Raw genomic sequence first — 12,684 nt, 5'->3', positions numbered from 1 at the left:
AAGTCTGTTACTGGTGTATAGAAATGCTTGTGATTTCTGCACATTGATTTTGTATCCTGAGACTTTGTTGACATTGCTTATCAGTTTCAGGAGATTTGGGGCTGAGATGATGGGGTCTTCTAAATATATAATCATGTTATCTGCAAATAGAGACAATTTGACTTCCTCTTTTTTTAACTGAATATCCTTTATTTCTTTTTCTTGCTTGATTGCTCTGGCTAGAACTTCCAGTACTATACTGAATAGGAGTGGTGACAGACAGCATCCTTGTCTAGTGCCAGATTTCAAAGGGAATGCTTCCAGTTTTTGCCCATTCAGTATGATATTGTTTGTGGGTTTGTAGTAAATAGCTTTTATTATTTGGAGATATGTTCCATCTATACCTAGTTTATTGAGAATTTTTAGCATAAAGGGCTGCTGAATTTTGTCAAAGGCCTTCTCTGCATCTATCGAGATAATCATGTAGTTTTGTCTTTTGTTCTGTTTATGTGGTGGATTATGTTTATATACTTGTGAATGTTGAACCAGCCATGCATCACCAGGATGAAGCCTGCTTGATCGTGATGGATAAGCTTTTTGATGTGCTGTTGCAATCGGTTTGCCAGTATTTTATTGAAGATTTTTGCATCTATCTTCATCATGGATATTAGCCTGACATTTTCTTTCCTTGTTGAGTCTCTGCCAGGTTTTGTATCAGGATGATGTTGGTCTCATAAAATGATGTGGGAAGGATTCCATCTTTTTGGATTGTTTGTAGTAGTTCCAGAAGGAGTGGTACCAGCTCTTCTTTGTATGTCTGGTAGAATTCAGTTGTGAACCCATCTGGACCTGGGCTTTTTTTGGTTGGTAGGCTATTAATTGCTGCCTCAACTTCAGCCCTTGTTATTGGTCTATTCAGGGTTTTGACTTCTTCCTTGTTTAGGCTTGGGAAGATGCAAGTGTGCAGGAATTTATCCATTTCTTCCGGGTTTGCTGGTTTATATGCATAGAGTTGTTTGTAGTAATCTCTGATGGTGGTTTGTATTTCTGTAGAATCTGTGGTGACATCCCCTTTATCATTTTTTATTTCATCTATTCAATTACTCTCTCTTTCCTTTTTAATCTGGCTAGTGGTCTGTCTATTTTGTTGATCTTTTCAAAAAACCAGCTCTTGGATTTATTGATTTTTGAAGGGTTTTTTGTGTCTCTTATCTCCTTCAGTTCTGCTCTGATCTTAGTTATTTTCTGTCTTCTGCTAGGTTTTGAGTTTTTTTGATCTTGCTCCTCTAGCTCTTTCAATTTTGACAATAGGGTGTTGATTTTAGATCTTTCCTTGCTTCTCATTTGGGCATTTTTGGCCATAAATTTTCCTCTAGATACCGCTTTAAATGTGTCCCAGAGATTCTGGTATATGGTGTCTTCTTTCTCGTTGGTTTCGAAAAACATCCTGATTTCTGCCTTATCCAGATTTCACTGTTTATCCAGTAAACATTCAAGAGCCAGTTGTTCAGTTTACATGAAGTTGTGTGGTTCTGGTTTAGTTTCTTAATCCTGAGTTCTAATTTGATTGCACTGTGGTCGGACAGACTGTTAATGATTTCCGTTCTTTCGCATTTGCTGAGGAGTGATTTACTTCCAATTATGTGGTCAGTTTTAGAGTAGGTGTGATGTGGTGCTGAGAAGAATGTATATTCTGTGGATTTGGGGTGGAAAGCTCTGTAAATGTCTATTAGGTTTGCTTGGTCCAGGTCTGAGTTCAAGCCCTGGATATCCTTGTTAATTTTCTGTGTCATCGATCTGTCTAATATTGACAGTGGAGTGTTAAAGTCTCCCACTATTATTGTGTGGGAGTCTAAGTCTCTTTGTAAGTCATTAAGAACTTGCCTTATGTATCTGGGTGCTCCAGTATTGGGTGTGTATATATTTAGGATTGTTAGCTCTTCTTGTTGCATTGATCCTTTTACCATTATGTAATGTCCTTCTTTGTTTATTTTGATTTTTGTTGGTTTAAAGTCCATTTTATCAGAGACTAGGATTGGAACTCCTGCTGTTTTTTGCTCTCCACTTGCTTGGTAAATCTTCACCCCTTTATTTTGACCCTATGTTTTTCCTTGCATGTGAGATGTGTTTCCTGGATACAGCACACCGATGGGTTTTGGCTTTTTATCCAATTTGTCAGTCTGTGTCTTTTGACTGTGGCATTTAGCCTATTTACATTTAAGGTTAATATTGTTACATGTGAATTTGATACTGCCATTTTGATGCTAGCTGGTTGTTTCGCCTGTTACTTGATGCAGTTTCTTCACTGTGTCACTGCTCTTTAACATTTGGTATGTTTTTTAGTGGCTGGTACTGGTTCCTTTTTATGTTTAGTGCTTCTTTCAGGAGCTCTTGTAAAGCATGCCTGGTGGTGATGAAATCCCTGAACAACTGCTTGTTCATAAATAATTTTATTTCTCCTTCACTTATGAAACTTAATTTGGCTGTATGAAATCCTAGGTTGAAAGTTCTTTTTTTTAAGTATGTTGAATATTGCCCCCACTCTCTTCTGGCTTGTAGGGCTTCTGCTGAGAGATCCACTGTGAGTCTGATGGGCTTCCCTTTGAAAGGGAAGTGACCTGATCTTTCTCTCTGGCTGCCCTTAGCATTTTTTTCCTTCATTTCAACCCTGGTGAATCTGACCATTGTGTGCCTTGGGGTTACTCTTCTTGTGGAATATCTTTGTGGTGTTCTTTGTATTTCCTGGACTTGAATGTTGGCCTGCCTTGCTAGGTTGGGGAAGTTCTCCTGGATAATATCCTGAAGAGTATTTTCCAGCTTGGATTCATTCTCTCCATCACGTTCAGGTACACCTATAAAATGTAGATTAGGTCTTTTCACTAATTCCATATTTCTTGGAGGCTTTGTTCATTTCTTTTTACTCTTTTTTCTCTAATCTTGCCTTCTCATTTAATTTCATTGAGTTGATCTTCGACCTCTGATATCCTTTCTTCTGCTTGGTCAATTCAGCTATTGAAACTTGTGTATGCTTCACAAAGTTCTCATGTTGTGTTTTTCAGCTCCATCAATTCATTTACGTTCCTCTCTAAGCTGTTTATTTTCATTAGCATTTCGTCAAACCTTTTTTCAAGGTTCTTAGTTTCTTTTCATTGGGTTAGAACATGTTCTTTTAGCTCAGAGAAGTTTCTTTCTTTTTTTTTTTTTTTTTTTTTGAGACAGAGTTTCGCTTGTTACCCAGGCTGGAGTGCAATGGCACGATCTCGGCTCACCACAACCTCCACCTCCTGGGTTCAGGCCATTCTCCTGCCTCAGCCTCCTGAGTAGCTGGGATTACAGGCACATGCCACCATGCCCAGCTAATTTTTTTGTATTTTTAGTAGAGACGGGGTTTCACCATGTTGACCAGGAGGGTCTCAATCTCTTGACCTTGTGATCCACCTGCCTCGGCCTCCCAAAGTGCTGGGATTACAGGCTTGAGCCACCACGCCAGGCCAGCTCAGAGAAGTTTCTTATTACCCACCTTCTGAAGCCTGTTTCTGTCAATTCATCAGACTCATTCTCTATCCAGCCTTGTTCCCTTTCTGATTAGGAGTTGTGATCCCTTGGAGGAAGCGAGGCATTCTGGTTTTGAGTGTTTTCATCCTTTTTGTACTGATTTCTTCCCATCTTTGTGGATGTATTTACCTTTGGTCTTTGTAGTTGGTGCCTTTCAGATGGGGTCTCTGAGTGGATGTGCTGTTTGTTGATGATCAAGTTATTTCTTTCTGTTTCTTAGTTTTCTTTCTAACAGTCAGGACCCTCTGCTGTAGGACTGCTATAGGTCCACTCCAGGCTCGCTCTACTTGCCTAGGGCTCACCTCAGCGGCTACAGAACAGTAAGGGTTGCATCCAGGTTCTTCTTCTGCTCTCTTTGTCTCTTTGTCCCAGAAGGATACCTGCCAGATGTCAGTCTGAGCTCTCCTTTATGAGGTGACTCTTTGGATATACAGGGTCGGGGAGCTGCTTGAGGAGACCGTCTGTCCTTTATAGGAGCTCAAGTGCTGAGCTGTGAGGTCCATTCTTCCATTCAGAGCTGCTGGGCAGGTACGTTTAAGTCTACTGCAGCAGAACTCATAATAGTCTTTTTCCCCCAGGTGCTCTGTCCCAGGAAGGTAGGGCTTTATTTCTAAGTTTCTGTCATGCTACTGCCTTTTTTAAGGGATGTCCTGCCCAGCAAGGAGCAAGCCCAGTCACAGTCTGCCAGCAGAGTCATTGCTGAGCTACTGTGGGCTCCGTCCAGCTGCCATGTGAACTTCCCTGCAGCCCTGTTTATAGGGGTATAGTTAGAACTGCCACGGCAATTGTGGCCCACCTCTGTAATGGCAGACTCTCTCTGTAATGGCGGACTGCCTCAGCAATGAGGAGCTGCCTCTGTAATTGTGGACTGCCTCGGCAATGGCAGACTACCACAGCAATGGTGGACTACCTCGGTAGGGGTGGACTGCCTCGGTAATGGCAGACGCCCCACCCCCACAGAGCTGGACCATCCCGGGTTCAGCTGTGCTTGCTTTGAAACTCTAAATCTAGAACATTTCAGATTGCTGGTCTTTATAGGGGTGGGACCAGTCACCTGGCTCCCTGCCTCAGACCCCTTTTTTTTCAGTTGAACAGGCAACTCTTGTCTCCCAGGCATTCCAGTCACCAGTTGAAAAGGTGCCCGGATTTGTATAAGATTTTCACTGGAGACCTACTGCGCCAGCTGAAACAGCTATGCTGGGAGCTCCTGGCGCTTTTTTGCCCAGGAATCTCTTGGCCTGGCTCCCTATTTCAGTCCCCCTGTTTTCAGTTGAACAGGTGACTCTGTCTCCCAGGTGTTCCAGTTGCCAGTTGAAAAGGCACCCAGATTTGTGTGAGATTTTGTGCAGAGACCCACTGTGCCAGCTGAAACAGCCACGCTGGAGGCACTTTTCCGCCCAAGAATCTCGTGGCCTGGTTCAGTCCACTTTTTATCAGTTGAATGGGCAACTCTGTCTCCCAGGAGTTGAAGTTGCCTGTTGAAAGGTGCCTGGATTTGTGTGAGATTTTGTGTGGAGACCTGCTGCACCACCTGAAACAGCGGCACTAGAGACTCAAGGTTCTTTTTTTACCCAGGAATCTCCTGGCCTAGCTCCCTATTTGAGTCCACTTTTTGTCAGTTGAACGGGCAACTCTGTTTCCCAAGTGTGCCAGTTGCCAGCTGAAATGGCACCCCGAACTCATGTGAATGTTTTCCTGTGTCTCGGAGACCCACTGCGCCAGCTGAAACAACCGCGTTGGAAAACTGTGGAGCTACTCCGCAAAAGAATCTCCTGGTCTGTGGGCAATAGAAATCCATCTGGAAATGCAGCAACCACTCACCCTCCATGCTCATGCTGAGAACTACAGTCCAGAGCTGCTCCTACTTGGTGATCTTGGATCCCGTCCACAATTTATTTTTTAATTAGAGATAAGGTCTTGCTATATTGCCAAGCTTGGTCTTAAGCTCCTGGACTCAAGCAATTCTCCTAGCTTCGTCTCTTGAATAGCTGTGACTACAGGCACATGTTACCATGTCTAGTTAAATTTCCACAATTTCTGATATTATTTTAGTCTAATTATAGAACCAAAGATAAAAATAAAAAAATAGCTCTCCGTAAAAAACTGTATGTTATCAAAATAATTGTAAGAGAAATTAAAAGAAACAATATGCGATGTGTAATAGGGTGATTCCATGATTCTTATACTAAGTCATCTGATCTATTAAAGATTCATTAAAAACAGAAGTATTATAACTCATACTCATATTATTTGCAACTCAAAGTAAAGACACATACTCAAATGAGTCTAGATCAAAATTCCTGTTTCCTCTATTGCAAGAAAGCATTCTCTAACATCATTTTTCTGTCACTATATATTTTCCAGCCCATTATTTTCAGATTCAAACTCTCAAAGTATTTATCAACTATTTCTTTTTTGCCAAGTAGAAAAAAATAAAAATTAACCCCTCCTATTTCTTTGAAATGGTTATCTCTAATAAAGTTTTTAACACAAACATAAAAAAAGATAGGTAGACAACTGCTAGATTTAAAAGATAATAATATAAAAATGAGATTGAGAGTGAGAAAATTAATTTCACAAGTGAGTACTTTACCACAGAACCAGATTCAGACTTATCCTCCGGCACAGGCTTTGCACCAACCTCCGGTCTCTGGAGACACCTATAGAGAAAAACAATACAACGAAAATGAGCAGGTTCATTTCTTAAACGAAAACAAACACTGTCAGTCTATACATACATGTCCCCTCCCAAAAAATGGTAAAAACCAAATCTGAGGAAGGTCAGTTACCTGTACATTAAATAACACTTTTTGACATAATTTAGATACGGCCTTTGTTTTAGAAAACATTTTAGTTCCCTATTTCTGCCTCCACCGCTGCCAACCTATGAAATGCCCAATGAACTCTCACGCTTAAACCCATAACATATACTGACAGGCAATACAATGGCACAGACAGACAATACTTTGTCCTTACAAATTATCTACCCTAAAAGCTAAACTGAAAATCCAATTGATATCTGACAGAACTTTTGCTAAAGAACTGGAATAAACCTGACAACCTATAACAAGGTAGAAAATGCACTGTCTCTTCTCCATTGACTTTTCTGATTCAAAGACTAATCTGTGTCACTGGAAAATGGGAGTCTTGGATCTTCAGCATGTAAACAGTTCCGAGTAATTCTGTTTACCCAAGATGACTACATGGAGCCCCCTGAAACACTAGACATGTTTGAAAGCTGAGTGTACAAAAATCAAAATATAAAGGTTTACGTTGTTATTGGGAATAAACTTCACAGAAGATTAAAACATTAAAAATTATAAAATCCAATTACTATTATATATATCCCGCCTTATTCAGGTCCACAAAAACCAGCAAGATTAAAAATCTTCATAGACACTCACACCCAAGACAGACTGCTGGAAAAGTCTCCCTACTGAATACTTATAGCTCCATTTTGTTCATTACTATCTAATTATCTTCTTTCCAATAGGCTCCCACTTCTGGATCCCTCTTCTGCAGGGATCCATGGCAGTATCCAATCTACACCTTCAGGCTAGGAAAGCCCAGATTCCTAAAAAGATAAGCTAAAGTAATTGAGATTAGGAGTTCTCTATTCCTCTACTGCTAGAAAGTAATTAAGTCTCAGTCAAACATCCCAAACACAGGGATGTTACCAACTACCCAAGTGAAGCTTCATTGCCGATTTACCAACCAATCCTACCTTTGATCTAACCTACAGGTACATGAGAGAATTGAAAAAAGAGGCCAAAAAAAAAAAAAAAAAAAAAAAGACATCTACCCTGGGTCACAGATCTCTATAGTTAAGCAATCTCCAGGTTGCTCGTTCGTGAGGGGTTCTAAGCCCTCTGTAAGCTATAGTGGAAGAAGATAATACCACATTCCTATTTGCTGGAAAGAGTCCACAGACTATTTCCAGTGGCTCAAATTCTTTTACCATTTTTTCAAAAAAAACTTAAAAGTTTGGCAATTCCTCCAGTTAAACAAACAAAAGGTAGGATCATTTCAGAACTCCTTGAATGCCCTATTTTAATATGTCTTTCTTGATAACGCCCAACATCATGTGTTATCAACTACTTATTTGTATCTCTTCAAATTTAGCTGTGCCCTGCAAATTCCATTCTTATCTACTTTCATTGAGTTCAACAGCTCATTCCATTCTCATGCTCTCCCACTGTGTTCACTAGAGCCACTCCCTCTTTCTGTTACAAAAACACTGAATGACAAAATGATGTAAAAGAAGACTGCATTTTGAATTAAGAAATCTGAGTGCAAATCTCATTTCTGCCATTTACTGTATCCAACTGAATAACTTCATCTCTGAGTTTCAGATTCTCCACCTGAACAACCACTTAATCAGGATGTTAAACACAGATTCAAGTACTACAGGGTATTTTGTTTAGTCTCCAGGATTTCTTAAAATTCTGAAATTCTGTGCCCTTCTCATTTTGTCTGTAGAAAAATGGGGAATATTTAGCTACCATACAGGAAAACAGTGATAGAAAGTAATAAACCCTAAGCAATGCAGAAGAGAAAGTAAAAAGAAATCAAGAAAATATTATTAAAATGTCATAGAAAGAAAAAAATAAATCCAGAAAACAAGAAACAGCTTCATCCAACTAGGCAGGGTACTAAAAGCGAAAACCAAACTGGGTAGTCAGTAAGTGGAGAAGTGAATTCTAAATATGCTTTCAATATATGCTAACTATAGTCAATATAAGATAGACTATATGTAGATATTCTCCATGTACACTAAAACGATTTCTCTCTTGGACTGACCTGGTCTTGCTTAGGAAAAACCTAGGGTCCTTTGGCCACAGATAACTCATATCTGCCTTCAAAACTTTGATTGTTAAACAAACAAACAACAAAACACGTACTGGTTACCAGTGTAATTTCCAAACATATTTGGACAAACTTTTGGAGTAGCCAAGCTTCTAAGGACCAGTATAAAGAGAATAAATACATAACAAAATGTGACATTCTTAATTAGTCTAATTTAAACCAGTAACTTGATCCCATTGCTGCATACATGTCTAACCATGTATGCTTAGGCGCAAAGTGATGTGAAAAGCCAGGCAGGATGCTTCATAAATCATGGGTTGGCTACCTGTTAACTATGGAATCACGACCCAACATTTCAAACTCTTTCGACCAGAGTTGCTTAATCAGTAAGAAAGCAATAATAGCACAAATACTTCGTAAAGCTGTGTGAAGATGACAAGAGATGATAAACCATGTAAACCGGTGTCTAGTACAGACTAGAATACTAAATGGATACTAGTTTCCTATTCTTTCTATTCACTTAGATAACATATCACTTTAAAAAATCTGTGAAATCATACCTGTTTAAATGCTCCTCAACAGCAGGATGCACTTAAAAAAAAGTAAAATATATTTTAAACCAACAATAGAAACCCACAGAATATTGAAAACATAAAAGAGCACAGCAACTTGTTCCTATAATCTCAGCTAGTCAGAAGGCTGAGACAGAAGTATCCCTTCAGGAGCCCAGAAGTTTGAGACCAGCCTGGGCAACACAGCAAGTGCCTATCTTTATAAAAATAATCATGCAGGCTGCTTGCAGTGGCCCACCCCTGTAATCCCAGCACTTTGGGAGGCCAAGGAGGGTGGTTCACTTGAGGTCAGCAGATGAAGACAAGCCTAGCCAACATGGTGAAACCTCGTGTGTACTAAAAATACAAAATGTAGTCAGGTGTGGTGGCTCAAACCTGTCATATGCCTATTTCTAAAATACTCTGTGTGAACAACAATGTGGATACGATACGCCAAGTGATGAGGACCAATGTGATCTAAAATCAGAGGAGCAGCTCATACACCTGGGAATCAGTGTCAAAGCAGGTGGTACTATTCCCGCATGTCTTTCATGCAAGACATCAGAAGAATTTATACCATTGGACTACAAATATTCATCATGCTGTTTAACTTGCTGGACAACTGAGTAGGTACCCAATTACAATGACACTTCAGTTGAATGTATATTTCATGTCTCTACAGGGAAGGGTCCTAAATAGATCAGCTTGGATATACGTTTGGTGAATACTGAGATGATATTCATTATTACTCACACCCATGTGGTGTAATAATTTTCAAGATTTCTGGTATCCTCTAGTTTAGCTTCCTGAAAGTTTCTTCACACACTCATGCAACACGATATGACACATAAGCCTCAATAAACAGTATCAGCCTTTATCAGTTTTGACATACTTCTACTAAATAAAAGGACTACAAGCATTAGATATTAATAAGCTTTTACGTTCAGATATCACTCCAATATTCATTGAAAATAACCATTTTGGAGTCAGTTAATGAATTCAACATAATTTTTGTTTCTAAAATAGTCTTCTTTGAGGTATCATGTTATCCTCTAAAGAAATTTCATTAAATAGCTATTTTATCCAAGAGTTAGCTCCTTCATGAACAGAGCCAATGTATTCATATTCAATTTTATCTTATTTTTAATAATTAAAATCAACAAAACATCTATCTCTGATGCCTAATAGCAAAAAAGAGGAGTAATGAGTCACTGTGGATTATCCCAATTCTAGCACTCTCTCCTCTTTCCAGTAGTCTCTGAAGCAGCCAAAATGGAATCATCTTTTACGCAAATGTTCTATATAAATCGAAAATGAGTTCACCCACGTTTCCTCAGCAGAAACCCCTAAATTACATACATAACCTTTTCTCTTCCCTCCTTGCTGCCTCACAATCCCTCTTCCTTGGAGAAAATAATTATTACATCAGTGTTCTCATTAGTTCTCTCATTCTACAGTGTTTATGGGTTATTAAAATCACCACTTCCCTCTGGTTTCAGCTATGCAACCTGTTGTCTATCATTTCTATTACTACATCTCTTTTTCCTTTCCTTCCTGAAGAAAACATGCTGTAGAATTAAAGCAAAATGATGCTGTCCCTGGACCTTGCTATGTCTTGAATTGCTCTTCAGAGGTTCTTCTATTTAATTTCATCGTAGAAGAGTTTATAATCATACTACTCAGATCACAGACAAGGACCAGCAGCATCACTGGCACTAAATAACTTATTACAAATGCAAAATCTCAGGCTTCCTAATCAGAATGCACAGTTTCCATGAGCCCCCTGCTGATTTATTTGGAAAGGGAAGTTCCCTGTTATCTTGAGTGAATATGGCATTAAATGTGTATTGCAAAAATACCTGTCCCAGATTTTGATCCATCCTTTATTTCTGTGGCTATATTAGAAACAGGATCTTTCTTGTCACTTGTAGCCTGAATGGGATTTGAAACACAATAATCAGCACATAAAGTATATTTCACAGACTATACAGTTAATACTTCAAAATACAAATCAGAGTGTAATTACCGTCAAGGCCAGTTGTTTCTGAGAAGACACTGAAAAGAAAAAGAGATACATAATCATATGTAAAAATGCTAAAAATATCCATACATTCATGCAGTGTTAGCATCAACCTGTATTTTCCTGCCTGTAGTAGTGTAGGCTTTGATGTGTTATACTTTGTGTCTTGTGACAGGAACGTGAAACACACTGAAGAAAACAGGAATATAGGCTTCACAAATTCCAACATAATATAATTTGTCATATTTCTATTTCTAAAATAAGAGAGTAGCAGTAGCAATATGAATATCCTTAGTGATGAGGACCAATGTGATCCAAAATTAGAGGAGCAACTCATACACCTGGGAATCAAAGTCAAAGCAGGTGGTACATACTCCCGCATATCTTTCATGCAAGACATCAGAAGGATTTATACCATTATACTACAAGCATTCATCATGCTCTTTCACTTGCCCAATAACTGAGAAGGTACACAATTACTATGACACTTCGGTTCAATGTACACTTCATGTCTCTTCAGTGGAAGTGTCCCTAATTGATCAGCTAGGATATATGGTTGGTGAATCGCAGTAAATAATATTCATTATTTCTCATGTCCGTGTGGTGCAATAATTAGCCAGCGTTTCTCATATCCTGTTGTTTAGCTTTCCAAAAGTTTCATGATCCACCCATGACAAGGTATTATATAAAAACCTCAATGAAAAGTATCATCAATTATCAATTTTGACATACTTCTACAAAATAAAACTGCCACATTAGATATTAATATGCTTTCACATTCGAAAATCACTCCAATATGCATTGAAAAAACCCATTTTAGAGTAAATTAATGAATTCAACAATACTTTTATTTCTAAAAGTCTTGAACTGCCATATTATTTTCTAAAGAATTTTCATTAAATAGCTATTTTTTTCCAAGAGTTACCTACTTGAACAACAAAGGTAATGTCTTCATATTCAAGTTCATCTCATTTTTATAATTAAAATACAAAAATTTTCTCTGCGGCCGAACAGCAACAAAGAGAAGTAATGAGTCAGTGTGGTTTATCTCAATTCCAGCACTCTTTCTGCTTCCAGTAGTTCCTGGAGCAGCCACAGTCAAATCTTCTTTTATGCAAATATTCTAAATGCATCTGAAGAGAGTTCACTCAGGTTTCGTCAGCAGAATCCTCAAAATTACATGAATAACTACTTCCTTTCCCTCCTTCCTGCCTCACAATCTCTCTTCCTTAAGGAAAGTAATTACTACATCAGTGGTGTCCTTAGTTGTTCTACAGTGTTTATGGGTTATTAGGATCACTTCTTCCCTCTGCTTTTTGTCATATAGTCTGATGTCTATACTTTCTATTACATCATCTCTTTCTCTTTTCTCTCTTGATGAAAACATGCTGTAGAATTAAAGCAAAATCATGCTGTCCCCTGAGTCTGGTATGTCTTCAACTGCTCTTTAATGGTTCTTCTTCCCAATTTCAACGTAGGGAAGTCTATCTTACTACTCAGATCAAGGCCAAGGAGCAAACATATCAGCGTCAACCAAGAAATTATTACTAATGCAGAATCCCAGGCCCACTCAATCAGAATGTGCAGCTTCACTGAGCCTTCCACTGATTTATTCAGAAAACAGAACTTCTCTTCAATCTTGAGTGAACATGACATTAAATGTGTATTGTAAAATTACCTGTCCCAGATTTGTCTCCATCCTTTATTTCTCTGACTTTAACTAAAACAGATGTTTTCTTGTCACTTGTAGCCTGGATGAGATTTGAAACAAAA

At 38.7% G+C, this 12,684-nt stretch overlaps 1 protein-coding gene across 7 annotated transcripts in view; it reads right to left on the bottom strand.

Moving 5' to 3' along the window:
- Positions 1-12,684, bottom strand: part of LOC101029346 (uncharacterized) — a 181,774-nt gene that overhangs the window by 147,670 nt on the left and 21,420 nt on the right. For all 7 annotated transcript variants that reach the window (XM_074396877.1, XM_074396884.1, XM_074396893.1 and 4 more), the window contains 5 exons: positions 12,590-12,662; positions 10,918-10,946; positions 10,751-10,823; positions 8,901-8,931; positions 6,128-6,194 (listed from right to left, as the gene is read on the bottom strand). In XM_074396877.1, the coding sequence (XP_074252978.1) occupies positions 6,128-6,194; positions 8,901-8,931; positions 10,751-10,823; positions 10,918-10,946; positions 12,590-12,662 (273 nt within the window). The remainder of the gene's footprint in view (positions 1-6,127; positions 6,195-8,900; positions 8,932-10,750; positions 10,824-10,917; positions 10,947-12,589; positions 12,663-12,684) is intronic.

Source organism: Saimiri boliviensis, chromosome 1 (genome assembly GCF_048565385.1).
Source record: "Saimiri boliviensis isolate mSaiBol1 chromosome 1, mSaiBol1.pri, whole genome shotgun sequence".
Taxonomy (NCBI): domain Eukaryota; kingdom Metazoa; phylum Chordata; class Mammalia; order Primates; family Cebidae; genus Saimiri; species Saimiri boliviensis.
Note: the sequence above shows the minus strand (reverse complement) of the source record. Positions and strands in the feature narration are given on the sequence as shown.